The sequence below is a fragment of the Hippocampus comes genome, unplaced genomic scaffold, assembly GCF_001891065.2.
Source record: "Hippocampus comes isolate QL1 unplaced genomic scaffold, H_comes_QL1_v1.1 scaffold279, whole genome shotgun sequence".
Lineage (NCBI taxonomy): Eukaryota > Metazoa > Chordata > Actinopteri > Syngnathiformes > Syngnathidae > Hippocampus > Hippocampus comes.
The window spans coordinates 166,550-180,454 of NW_017805456.1; the positions used below are offsets into that span (position 1 = coordinate 166,550).

The following is a 13,905-nucleotide window of genomic DNA, read 5'->3' on the forward strand; positions in this document are numbered from 1 at the left end:
GAGATGCGCTTTTTTTTCAGGATCTGGACCGGAGCTTTTTGCTTCAGGGTGCAACTAACTCTGATTTTCATGATCCATTCATTCTTTTTAGATTCATCGGTAACTCGAATGAAAGAAAATTTTTTTGGGTTAACTTTCATCCCTTTATTCGATGCTGTATTAACGATTCATCGGTGACTCGAATGCAAGATTTTTTTTTTTTTGGTTAACTTTCATCCCTTTATTCGATGCTGTATTAAAATGCATGCATATTTACATCCGCCCTGTCATGCAACGTAGCGCAGTGCAAACGAGAGCGGAGTTGGATTGACGCAATGCGCGTCTCCCCGAAATCAAAGCTGTGTCTCAAGCTTTCCGCCTGGAAACGGCCCGCCTTGCAGGATGCTTCCTGCCGCCGGTTGTCAAAGCAGAACGCCGTTTGTTTGCCCGGCGCCACATTGCGATGAGCTTCAACACCACCCCCTACCACCAACCCTTGACCCCACTAAAACTCGCTTTGCGCACTATTCCCTAGCAAAGGTGCCTTGACCTGCTTTTTCTGTTTCTTCTCTCTGTTGTTGTTGTTGTTGAGGATCCCAAACAGTTTGCCAGACTCGTCAGGGATTTCACCAGCATCAGTGATGTCTCGTTTTGGTGGAAATATTCTCGGTTGCCAATTTCTGCTCGTCATTCTGCTCTGCCTCACGCAAACAATATTTGAACTCAAGGCTGGGCCGAGTATAGTGCGGACGGTGCTGACGTATTCGAGGCCTTCATTAAGCTGTACACGTACTTATAATTAGTCGTTGATTTATTGTAATGAATTAAAGAAAAAAAAAGCGACCAAAGGGTGGCTAGCGTTACACTAGAATGTGAGTTAAAGATCGAATGAAAATGGAGCTCGCTAAGGTTTGTGAAGTTGCCGTAACTTTTTTGTTTTTTTTTTTGTTTTTTTTTGCCTGCGCGGCAGTCCATCAACCTGATTGAGCGCGGCAACCCATCGCGCAGCCTGGAGCAGGTGTGCCGCTGGGCCAACACGCAGCAGCGCGCCGACCCCGATCACACCGATTACCACGATCACGCCATCTTCCTCACCAGGCAAGATTTTGGCCCCGCAGGTATGCAAGGTACTGTATTCTACTCTCGATCGAGGCCTGTGCAGACTGACTGCTGAATTCTGCTTGCGTTCACAAAGTGGAGGTAAGGTCCACGAGGGCCATGTGCAGGCCCCCCCCATTTGCTGACAATTGACCTTTTCGAAAAAAATTCAAAAATAAATTCCACAGTGTATCTTTTACCTTTAAAAGCAACTTTTTTTAATCGCGGAAAAACAAATTTTTTAATCTCGTATTTACATTTTTTTTGAAACGTCAATACTTTGAACTCAAATGACTTCTTAACTTGATTGTACACCTTTTTAGCTCTTATTTTGAAAATATATTAAATTTTATGTAACAAATTATCTTAATCTGAAATACACTTTTTTAAAATGACATTTTACTCATCGAAAAATGTACTTTTATCTTAAAAAAAATGACTTCATCTGGAATATGTACAACTTTATCGTCAAAACATCTCTACGGATTTTTTGTTTTTTTTGTCTTTCTCCACATTTTTTACCTCAAACATCCAACTTTTTAATCTCACACTTGAAATTGTACACGGCGTGGTATTAAGCGACTGGTCAATTGAGTGAGCGGCTCTTGAGAAGCGCACACTGGACGTTTGACCCCCCCCCCGCCCCCTTCAATGGTGAAAAAAAAGGGATTGTCCAACGTTTTTGGCATGGAGTGAAAAATCAGAAAGATTTCTCTTGGCAAACTTTTCATATCAGCCTAACGGGGGCCTCATGCTACATATGTCCGGTCCTCCATTTCAGATCATACTGTACATGTTCCCAAGTGTGCCCATCGCCAACGAAACTTGCTCTGTGCTCAAGTGGAGCGCCTGGCGGCTGAACTTTTCGTGATCTTTTCCATCGCACGTGTCGTGTTCAGAAGGAGAGGTCACGTTTTACCTGCCGGGCCGCCGTCGCCTTGGCGACAGCAGTGTTGTGATCACAACAACCCGGGGGCTATTTTTGGGGAAAGACGGGCAGGCGGAGGGGCTCTTGTTCTCGCTAAATAGACATTGCACCGGCTTGTCAACGTTTGACTTTTAGGCAGGGATCTTCCGCGTTCAAATAAAAATCCGGACGACTTATGACATTCCCGGGAAACTTTGGCTAGCGTTGGCACCTGCTCCCCGTTTGTTCTTCTAAAGCGGGGGTGCCCATTACGTCGATTGCGATCGGCCGGTAGCTCGCGGCTTCGACCCAGGTGGATCGCGAGGGGTTTAGAGGACAAAAAAGCAAACCAAACATTTGTGTATCTCTGTACATGTTAGTAATATACGTTTTGTGTTCATGTACACTGCACCGGAATCTTCCTTTCAGTCTCACTTTCACAAAAAATATGAAAAAAAAAAATAAAACCTTTTACCGATGGTGGCGCGTGACCGGTGTCACCGGAGGTTAGCGCTCAGCAGTCTGCAATTGCAACGTGCGCTCAGAGCTATTGCGAGAGAGCTTTTTTTTAATATTATAAGTCAAAGTTCGTTTCGTGTGCACTTTACCGATGGCACTCGCAAAGAATGGCAATCGGGAGGGCTGAGAGAGAAGCCTTTTAAAACAGTACGCGTGAGCTACGATCGCTAACAGGCTGCAAAAGTGCATCGCATGCATCCCGCGTCAGGTCTCCCACGAAGGTCGGCAGGAAATCCTTTTCACAAACTCAGAAACTCGTGTCTACTTTTTGTTTGGTTCATCTTCGATGGCTGTTGCTCATCCTGGCATGCATGTGCAAGTGCGCGCGTATTAAACCGAGCACAACTAAATCTAAATTTAGTCAGCTAGTTTTTTTTAAGTTGGCTAGATAGTTGGCTAATGATTAGTGTACTTTTAAATTCTATTGATTAAAAACAAACCAAATAACTTGTTTGTTGTTTAGTCAGCTAGTTATCAAGTTATTTATGAATAAACATTTGATAACAGTTCGTCAAATTGTTTTGCAGAGAGAACTATAAAGTTAGCCACATGATCAAACCAGCAATTCATATTTGGCTAGTTGAACAAATTGTTTTTCAGATAAACCTTTACGTTAATGGCCAGAGGGGGAAAACCATCCAAAAGTAAAGTATTTTGACTGTGCTGCTGCTTCTCCATCATTGGCATAATGTCGCTTTCCTATGCAAAGGGTCGACTGTCTGCTTCTTTAATCTTTTCATCCGCCTGCTGGATAAAAGAAATTGCTTTGGTGTCACGCGCATCGCTCAAGCCATCCATTCATTCGTCCATCCTTATGGCTGTGCCGGCGCAAAGAAACGTGACACCGACATTGGCGCTCAGCATTTTTTTTCTGTCCATCTCCCTTTCTTTCTGCTTTTTTACCTGCATGCCAAAAACATTTCAGAAGCGGCATCGCTGCACACCTCTTGATCGAGTTGATTCGCGTCCTCGTGCTTTGCTCTGTGATCCATTTGTCTGTCTACGTACGTCTTTGCTTACGGTGAAGATCGAGTCGAAGGTGACGAGGCTCGCTGCGTTGCCAGCATGAGCGCGCTGCTTTTGGGGTCTCAGATCGTACATATTTGTGCCGATGTGTAAATATATATACACGCGTCTTTGTAAAGGTCAGGCGTACATAATGATGGTGCACACTCATGAGATGCGTTTCCATGGTGACCCGCACTCCTCTAATGACAACCACGGTCGTGAGCGGCATAATTCAGGTCATGTGTCCAGCCTGTGTTTGCTTGTCGGCCAGGTTACGCCCCGGTGACCGGCATGTGCCACCCGCTGAGGAGTTGCACCCTCAACCACGAGGACGGCTTCTCCTCCGCCTTTGTGGTCGCCCACGAGACGGGACATGTGTGAGTGCCACGACCTGATTGCTCTGGCTTTTTTTTTTAATCTATCCCAGTCCCTTTTTGTTGTTTCACTTTGACTTTAGTTTTGAACTGGAGTAACCATGACGTATATCTCGCCGCGTCTGCGTTTTGTCCGCCGGCAGGCTGGGTATGGAACACGACGGGCAGGGCAACCGATGCGCCGACGAGACCAGCATGGGAAGCATCATGGCTCCGCTGGTCCAGGCCGCCTTCCACCGCTACCACTGGTCGCGCTGCAGCAAGCAGGAGCTCAGTCGCTACATCCAGTGCGTCCCTCCCCTTCGCCGTCCCATTTTGTCACACGCCACGCCGTCGTGCATATTGCTTCTTTTCGCCCCGCCCTCAGCTCGTACGACTGCTTGCTGGACGATCCCTTTGAGCACAAGTGGCCCAAACTTCCCGAGCTGCCCGGGATCAATTATTCCATGGACGAGCAGTGCCGCTTTGACTTTGGCGTGGGTTACAAGATGTGCACGGCTGTAAGTACGACAAACGGGCCCGCCCACAATCATGCGCCTTTTCGGGTGCAAACTCGCACCCAGCGCTGCTTTGTCCTGCAGTTTCGCACGTACGACCCCTGCAAGCAGCTGTGGTGCAGCCACCCGGACAACCAGTACTTCTGCAAAACCAAAAAAGGCCCACCGGTGGATGGAACGGAATGCGGGCCGGGAAAGGTGTGGCGCATTTACCATTTTTTTTTCCTACAAAAAAATAAAGTGAATGTCAAACAGATCAAATGCATTTTTGTTTTTAAATGAAAAACAAAAATAATGCGTGGAACTAAATTTTATTTTTGTTTATATTTTAAAGTTTCTTCCATTGTACGGAACTAAAACTGTCATTTTTTTTTTTCCTACAAAAAATAAAGTGAATGTCAAACGGATCAAATAGATTTTTGTTTTTAACAGAAAAACAAAAATAGTGCATGGACCTAAATTATATTTTTATTGTTTATCTTTTAGTTTCTTCCAATGTACGTAACTAAAACTCATTTTTTTCCTACAAAAAATAGTGAATGTAAAACAGATCAAATAAAATTTTGTTTTTAACTGGAAAAAAAAAAAGCATGGAACTAAATTATATTTTTATTTATCTTTTAAAGTTTCTTTCAATGTATGTAATAAAACTCATTTTTTTCCCTACAAAAAAGTGAATGTAAAACAGATCAAATACATTTTTGTTTTTAACTGAAAACCAAAAAAAAAAACGCAGCGAAATAAATTCTATTTTTTATTTATCTTTTAAAGTTTCTTCCAATGTACGTAACTAAAAGTGTCATTTTTTTTTCCTCCAAAAAATAATAAAGTGAATGTAAAACAGATCAAATACATTTTTGTTTTTCATGCGTTCCCATGGGAATGTCTAGTTTTGGAACCAACTCCGAAAGTTGAGGCTGGAAATGAGTCGGTGATGCTCTGAAAATCTTGTCATCGTGTGCGTGTGTTTTTGTGTGTGCGTGCGCGCTAAGTGGTGCTTCAAAGGCCACTGCATTTGGAGGTCCAGCCAGGAGGAGCCTCAAGGCCACGACGGCAGCTGGAGCTCGTGGTCCAAGTTCGGCTCGTGTTCGCGGACGTGCGGGGGCGGCGTTCGCTCCCGCACCAGGCAGTGCAACGACCCCCCGTGAGTGGCCGCCGCTAAGTTTAGCTTGCGATCTTTTGCTCAGGTGCCATGACAACGTGTTACCATGGAGCCCGTTGCTATTGTTTGGGGTTTGCGAGCTGGAGCTGGTTTTCCATTAAAAAAAAGCATTTGCAATCAATGGCTATGTTGCGTCATCAAAAAACAAAGCGCCCTGGCATGCCAAAAAACGCAAAACCGGTGCTTGTCAAACTTTTGACATCAAAACCAGTTCCGGTGGCAGCCACCTGCCCATGGAGGAGCCGAGCAGCCAATTTTTGCTCCCGCCACACTTTAGCAAAATCCCGCACCGTTCACTTGATTTGGATGTGAACATCCTCAAAGGAATTTTGTTCATTTCATTGTGGAGTCGATTTGAGAGAATCGAGTTTAATTGGCGTGTCGCTCCTCGGAAGGTTTACCTGGACCCGCCGGTCCTATGGGGCAAAACTGTTCAGGGTCATCAGGTTGAAAACTCATTTTTACAAATGTAGGGTACTCACTCCCATGTACAGCAATTTTCTTTCTCCGGTTTGTGTCAGGCCGGCCTACGGCGGTCGCGAATGTCCCGGCTCCGACTTAGACTACCAGATGTGCAACATGGAGGAGTGCGCCGGCCCCTACGAGGACTTCCGCGCTCAGCAGTGCCTCCAGAGGAGCAACAAGTATCACAACAACATGAAGCACACCTGGCTGCCTCACGAGCACGCGGACGGTAAGAGCCGCGTGAGCTGCGCCGGCGACGCGAAACCAGGAAAATGAGCGACACCCGCCGCGGTTATCTTGTCGTCGTTTGTGTTGGCAGAGAGTCGCAAGTGCGAGCTGAGCTGCAGGTCCAAGGAAACGGGCGAGGTGGTCTTCATGAATCAGGTGATGCACGACGGAACCCGCTGCAGCTACGCGGACCACTTCAGCGTGTGCGCGCGCGGCGAATGTCTGGTACGTGCAACCCTGCTCTCGCGCTTCGCAACCAGATCGTAACATGCCCTAAGAACATACAATACCATAATCAGAGCCAGAACCCTAACCTAAACCCTATACTATTAACCAATCATGAGGTCTTATTGGCGCGGCATCGCGTCGACGATGATCTCGATTCTGATCATCCTCACGACGGCCGCCTTTGCTCTTCCCTTCCTCTCGGCAGCACGTGGGCTGCGACAAGGAGGTGGGCTCTTACAAGGAGGAGGACAAATGCGGCGTGTGCGAGGGCGACAACTCGCACTGTCGCACCGTCAAGCAGTCGCTCACTAAGACGCCCAAAAAGAACGGTAACCCCAGCGCTGCCGTTCTCGCACCTTTTGTCAAAGGTCTAAACTTTTTTGCATGCGGTTCATGTCCGTGTGGTCGTCACTCATTTTTGCCGCTCGGAAGAAAGAAGTAGCGTGTGTGGGAACTGTTCTTTACAAATATCACCAAAAGGCCTTTTCAGATGATTAAATTGAAAGAAAAAAAAAATGATGGGCTGTATGTCTCGCTAGGAATGCTGAAAATGTTCGACATCCCAGTGGGCGCCCGGCACATCGTCATTGAGAAGAACGACACCTCGCCTCATGTCATCGGTGAGATGAAAGCCTTTGTGGCAGAATGTCAGCGTCTTTTTTTTTTTTTCTTGGTCACGTCAACGAGCATTAACACTGACTTGACAGCGCCATTCTCATGCCATGACGCTTGATGGGTTGGACTTGGAAAAGGTGGAGAGATCCAGCTGTGCAAAATTCTGAATGACTCACCAGGGTTGGGGTCAGTCGGGGTGGGGGTGCCTCGATGCGGACAAAGTCAACCTGCTGCTTCCCATTCCATTTGAGTGGTTATTAAGGAACAATGCTATATATATTTTTTTTTCTTCCCGAGGAAATGTCACGGGCTAGTTGAGCTCACTTCAGGCTATACATTTGCATGTTGGGGGGGGCGTGGGAATCGACACCAGGGGAAAATATATATATCTAATTTTTTGTGATTTCCTTCCTGACAGCGGTGAAGAATCAAGTGTCCGGCAACTTCATCCTCAACGCAAAAAGCGAAGACGCCGAGTCCAAAACCTTCATCGAGAACGGTTTGCAGTGGGAGTACACCCTGGAGGACGGCAAAGAGGCCCTGCGGACGTCCGGTCCGCTATATGAAGGCATCTTAGTGCTTGTCAGTGAGTGCACGCACATCCGAGTCCACCTCTTCTCCCCATTTAATAGCGCTGTTGATTTGTGTTGGCAAATTGGCAGGTGATTCCGCGGGAAGAGGAAGCCAAGATAAGCTTGACGTACAAGTACATCATCCACGAGGACCTTCTGCCTCTCATCACTAACAACAACGTGCTTCTGGCCGAGTTGGATTCGTACGAGTGGGCGCTGAAGAGCTGGTCGCAGTGCTCCAAACCTTGCAGCGGAGGTCAGTGAGTGGCTTCCGCTCAGAAATGCACTCAAACGAGCATTCTCAAATGAAACCTAATCAAGTCCGCGTCGCTGCCAGGTAAAATGAGACGGCCGTAAAATCCGCCAGAGGCTGCGTCGGTTCAACCGTGATTACCGTTGAAAGCCCGAAAGTTAAAATTAGACTTGTGTAAATCTTCACAAAGCTACACGGGTTAAAATAAGACCGTTAAAAAGCCCCAAACGTGGTGGAGGTTAGAATTTGACAACTGTAAAGCCCCACAAAATTGTGCCGCTTAATATAAGGCTGCTGTAAATCACGCAGATATCGCTGCCTGGATAACTCTCGGCTCTTCAAATAAAATCTGACAAGTTGTCTGGGTTAAAAAAAAAAAAAAAAGTTTCGGAAAAAATTACGACTCCCAAAACAATCCCCTATACTTAGGTGAAAGTAAAGACACCCCCCCGCCCCCCAAATTGAACAACATAAATGCGGGCAAAAAGTCCTTAGAGCGGCATTCCCTCAGTTCTGGATATGTTGGGCTTTGAAAGAACTTGATTGAAATCCACACAGAATGACTTAAGCGAGGAATATTTTTGCTCCCTCAGGCATCCAGTACACCAAATATGGCTGCAGGAGGAAGAGCGACAGCCGTTTGGTGCATCGCAACTTCTGCGATGGCAACAAGAAGCCCAAACCCATCCGCAAACGCTGCAACGTCCAGGAGTGCAGCCAGCCCGCGTAAGTTCACCCAGAGGTGCCCCCTGGTTATGGAAGCGGTCAATTGTGGACTCTGTGAGGACCGAAGCGTGTTGCCGTCGTGTCCTCCAGGTGGGTGGTGGACGAGTGGAGCGCCTGCAGCAAGACGTGCGGGAAGCAAAGCTACCAGACCAGGGCGGTGCAGTGCATGCAGGCGCTGCACAACGGCACCAACCGCTCCGTCCACAGCAAACACTGCACCCGGGAACGGCCCGTGCCCAAGCGGGCCTGCAACCACACGGCATGCCCCGCCCAGTGGAGGACAGGGGCCTGGTCGCAGGTTGACGCGCACGCACACGCGCAAGTGATTTCAAACTGGATCCTTGATGAGCTTGATGTGATGAACGATGGCTACGTGTGTGTGATGCTCTCCAGTGCTCGGTGACCTGCGGCGAAGGCATCCAGCAAAGGCAAGTGGTGTGCAAGGCCAGCGACAACACCGTGGGACAATGCCAGGGCAACAAACCCGAGATGGTGCTCCTCTGCAAGCCCGCGGATCCTTGTCCGGGTACGCTGGCGCGCGCCCAACGTCTCGCGGGTGATTTAGAGAAGAGAAACTCGGTTGACCAAATACGGTACCGCTTCCGAGACCGAGTATGGTTCCATGTCGGCGACAACGGAGTGAGCAAATATGGGGGGCATGAAATACGGTTCCCCTAAAGCGACTTTTCATGTGACCAAATATGATTCCACTCACGTACTGCTTAGGTGATGGCTCCTTGCTGGAGACATGCTTACAATGTTCTAACTTACTGTTGGTTCAGTGAACTGTGCCGCTGTTTTATGAAATAAGTTTTTGTCGCAGCTGTGAAAAAAGGAGAGCTGTGGTGTTTTTTTCTTTTTTTTTTTTTTTTAACGCACACTTTATTAATGGTTTTCACAGTCTCAACAAATACAGGTACATCTTTGTCTGTCTCTGTGCCTTCTCTTTTTCCGTTCGACTGGAGAGGCGTTCATGACTGCCTCCGAAAAACGTCAATTAACGATTCCTTCAATGAATTTACAAACATTGAAAATAATGCATCAAACCAGCAAATCAAGCAAGGAAATCACAAAATAAACTCTATAGCCCCCCCCTACAGAATTTATTTTGTGATTTCCTCATTTGTGAATACAGTACACAACAAAGGGATAAATAACAAACACTTCTGAGACAGTCCAGTCTCCTACATTTTACTGACATCTGATCGTTCTGTTAGCGCTACGCTCAAGGAAATGCCAAAATAAATTCTGTAGGGGGGCTATAGAATTTATTTTGTAATCTCCCTGCTTGATTTTCTGTTTTGATGCATTATTTTCAATTTTTGTAGTTTCATTGAAGTAATCGTTAATCGACGTTTTTCGCAGGCGGTCATGAACGCCTCTCAAGTCAAATGGAGGGCGCGTAGCTCCATCTAGTGGATGCATTGTAGATTGCGTCTTATAACCCAGTGTGTCCAATATATGAAAAAAAAATAGGCCATTAATTGAAGGTGCGCCTTTTAGTGTGGAAAATACGGTACGGCTTCATTAAATGAGCTCCACTGAAACACCACGTGGGTGACTAAAGGTAGTCCAAAAACTGTGGTTCCGCTCGGGTTCACCAACAATGCTTCCACACAAGGGACATCTGAAGTCACTGAAAATGGTTCCACTTTGGTGCATTTTGGGTGCATTTCGCTGGATGGTAGCAACGTTGTATTTGCCATTCCAGGACAACCGACGCCCCCTTTTGGCTTGGAGAATGTGACCATCAAAGATGAAGCCTTGCACCAAACGGTGTCTGGCCACCCGGTGCTTCAAGTCATGTCAAGTATGAAACCTTTGGCGGACTTCCTTCCGGGTGGCAAACGCTCGAGCAATCTCCGGTGGCGCCGCCGTTAAATAAAACCTTGTCACGAGTTCAAATGTCTCTCATGCTCCTCTTGTGGTTTTCTTAGATGAGGCATGCCAGGGGGATAAATCCATCTTCTGTCAAATGGAGGTTCTCGCCCGCTACTGCTCCATCCCTGGATACAACAAGCTTTGTTGCGAGTCGTGCAACAAGAACGTGGCCACGCCCCCTCCCAACCTCTCCAACGCCACCAAGACCTCGATGGAAGCCGGGTCCTCCGGCGATTCTCTCGTGGCCTCCCCCAAGCCTCCGAGACCCACTTCTGCTCAGAATCTGGCACAAACCACTAAAGGCATCAACAGGCGGACGCGGTCCACCGCCCCGACGGCCACGGGCGGCGCCGCCCACTCGGGGCCTCTTCTACCTCCTGGCAAAGCATCACCCGAGGAGCGCAGCCCCAACAGCACTTTACACCCACTCGCTGCAAAGTCAAGAAGGGACCGTTAAGGATCCGAGTGGGACTCCATCCACAGATGAAGAGCTGAGGGGTGACCTCGCGGTGGCGTGACATCATCTCCAACAATGCGGCATTTGAAAGACTGTGTTTTTCTTTTGTTTTTAACAAGGATTTTTCTCTGGACCTGTGACGGTTACCTCATCCAACCTCCAAAGAGTGACTGACGTACGGGCGCTCTGTCCTCGGTGCTGTCCAAGCGAGGTGCGTTGAAAATGTGACGACTGCGTTGTTTCCTTTGTGTTTGCAAACGTGTACAGGTGTTTGAACCCCACATGTAGAAGGACTACTGGTGAACACATGGAGTCTCACGTCTGGAATGATGGAGCAAGCAAAAACTGATGTTTTCATCTTTGCTCCTTCAAACCGATCAAAGGTCCCACATGACACTGCTAAAGTGCCCACTTTACCTTCTGCACTGGACCGCTAGCATGCCGACGAGACCTCATACTTTGACGCTAGATTGCAGGAAAGGTGACTCGACTCGATATGTGCTGAATGAGACCCAATAATTCAACTGACTAGTCTGCAAGACTGCCAACCTGACTTGGAACTTAAACATCGGACTGCTAGAGTGCCGACTAGACCTAAACCTTCCGCTTGAGTTTGTGGATCGCTCTTGAGACCTCGAGTGTCCACACAAGACAATAACGATAACCCTCTTGACCAGACTGCCAAGGGTGCTCATTAGACCTTCCACATCAGAGTTCTGAATGACTAGACCGACTGCTAGAGTAACAACCAGGCCTCTGAACTTGACCTCCAACCTCTCCAAGACGGAGACCTTCCGCATTTAGACTGCTAGAGTGGTGACTACAGGGTGTCCACAAAGTCTGGCTCCAGAGGAGATTGGAGTGGCCCCCTTGGTTCAAGCAGATTTTTCCTCCCCTTCTTTTTGTGGGGTATACGCAAAAGGAGCAGGTATACTTGTTGACAGATTCGAATCCTTTCAGGGACCGCGGTTACTACAGTGGACAGTTGATGTAATTGGGATTACAGGGTACATGAAAAGGGTTAAGACAATGCGGACATCCGTGCATTTCACAAAACGCATCAAATTATGCATTGAAAATTGCATCTAATTGCATTTTGACGTTTTGTTTTTTTTCCCTGACCATGTGCCCAGACTTTATGGACACCCTGTAGACTTCCCGCAATGGACTGCTCGAGTGCTAACTAAACCTACAACTTCCTCACTCTGGTGCGAGTGTGCCGACAAGAACTAGAGCTTCTGCGCGTGACTGCTCGAGTGGCACCTCGACGTTGCTCGCCACCGGGCTATGTGAAGGCAAACTGTGGTGCTGCTGAATTGGTTAGCAAGTCCATGTTGATGCAGCCATCTGTATCCTTGCTGATAGGTGAAGCGTGATGGCTTCTTGTTCGCTTGCGCTTCAACACCAACAGGGGAAACCAAAATATTTCCAAAACAGTACCATAGGATATTTTTGTTTGAGGTAACGTTTTGTGCGAATGTAAATAGTCTGAATGAGCCTGCCGGGGTAACAAAACAGAAATGATGCAAAAGGTGTATGTTGCATTGTGTGTGTGTGTGTGTTGGCTTTTTGTGTTTTCTGTACATACAAAGAGCTTGAAAGGTGAATATTTATTGATGAGATTTTACATGCCACCCACAACAGTAAAAAGCTGCGGGGAAAACAAAAACGAGATTCTTTTGATTTGTGTTGTGGTGTTGAGATGCGACCAACCCAAATTTAAAATACAAACCCGAGTATGCCACCTTCGTTGGAAAATATAACGGCAGTTTGAAACCTTGCTTTGAAGCCCAAACCCTAATTAGAATACCGACTTTAAAACGCTAACTCAAGTTGGAAACCTTAACACAAGTTTGAACCTTACTTTGAAATCCTAACTCTAATTTAGAAAGACGATTGTATGCAGTAAGGATTTTTAAAAAGACAACTAAATAAAGTAAGGTGTTTTTTTTTCTTCCGATGAGCATGTATAAAAAGGCCTTTTTGACCGAAAGAAATTGCCATGTGTCCTAAGGTGTTTTTGCCTGAAAAAGACCATGTAGAAAGCGTTTTTAGCTGAAAAAATATTTGGTAAAGTTATTTTTTCGAACGACCATGTATAGCAGGGTTCCCAGGGGTCCTTAAAACCCCATGTTTATTTGGGCTAAAAAAAATGCCTTACTATATGTGTTTCTAAACATAGTTTATACTCACTCAGTGACAAAATACAACACCTAACAGTAATTCCATCGAAAACCCTTGTGGAAGTAAATGTCAAATACGCCTATGGTGCAGGACAATTCATAGTCACTGGTGGTGTAGAGGAAAACATGCCGGCCTTGGAAGCATGGATTCAAATCACGTCCAGTGAGGAAAGACAAGAGTCACAGTAAGTAATGGTGTTGAGAACCACCCAACTTTCACTTCCTCACAAGATAAAGTGTCTTTGTCTTTATTTCACCTCTTAGCATGTTGATGATTATAAGCATGCTTTTTGAACTGTCATGTGGTTTGCTAAAGGATCTTTTATCTTGGAGGAAAACATGCCGGCCTTAGAAGCATGGATTCAAATCACGTCCAGTGAGGAAAGACAAGAGTCACAGTAAGTAATGGTGTTGAGAACCACCCAACTTTCACTTCCTCACAAGATAAAGTGTCTTTGTCTTTATTTCACCTCTTAGCATGTTGATGATTATAAGCATGCTTTTTGAACTGTCATGTGGTTTGCTAAAGGATCTTTTATCTTTTATCTTCTATCTTCTATCTTGTATCTTGTATCTTCTATCTTGTATCTTGTATCTTCTATCTTGTATCTTGTATCTTCTATCTTCTATCTTCTATCTTGTATCTTCTATCTTGTATCTTGTATCTTCTATCTTCTATCTTGTATCTTCTATCTTCTATCTTCAATCTTCAATCTTCTATCTTCTATCTTCAATCTTCAATCTTCAAACTTC

General features: G+C 46.3%; 1 protein-coding gene across 5 annotated transcripts in view; it reads left to right on the plus strand.

Annotated features, from left to right (window-relative positions):
* Window positions 1-12,836, plus strand: part of adamts14 (ADAM metallopeptidase with thrombospondin type 1 motif, 14) — a 23,186-nt gene extending 10,350 nt beyond the window's left edge. For 3 of the 5 annotated variants that reach the window (XM_019874531.1, XM_019874534.1, XM_019874535.1), the window contains 16 exons: window positions 950-1,106; window positions 3,783-3,888; window positions 4,029-4,172; window positions 4,253-4,580; window positions 5,375-5,526; window positions 6,066-6,238; window positions 6,329-6,462; window positions 6,671-6,794; window positions 7,005-7,085; window positions 7,499-7,662; window positions 7,743-7,908; window positions 8,499-8,631; window positions 8,722-8,929; window positions 9,025-9,157; window positions 10,343-10,441; window positions 10,569-12,836. In XM_019874531.1, coding sequence (XP_019730090.1) covers window positions 950-1,106; window positions 3,783-3,888; window positions 4,029-4,172; window positions 4,253-4,580; window positions 5,375-5,526; window positions 6,066-6,238; window positions 6,329-6,462; window positions 6,671-6,794; window positions 7,005-7,085; window positions 7,499-7,662; window positions 7,743-7,908; window positions 8,499-8,631; window positions 8,722-8,929; window positions 9,025-9,157; window positions 10,343-10,441; window positions 10,569-10,969 — 2,703 coding nt within the window. In that variant the 3' untranslated portion in view covers window positions 10,970-12,836. The remainder of the gene's footprint in view (window positions 1-949; window positions 1,107-3,782; window positions 3,889-4,028; window positions 4,173-4,252; window positions 4,581-5,374; window positions 5,527-6,065; window positions 6,239-6,328; window positions 6,463-6,670; window positions 6,795-7,004; window positions 7,086-7,498; window positions 7,663-7,742; window positions 7,909-8,498; window positions 8,632-8,721; window positions 8,930-9,024; window positions 9,158-10,342; window positions 10,442-10,568) is intronic. The other 2 variants (XM_019874532.1, XM_019874533.1) reach the window with 2 other exon arrangements.
* The last annotated feature ends 1,069 nt before the right edge of the window (window positions 12,837-13,905 follow it).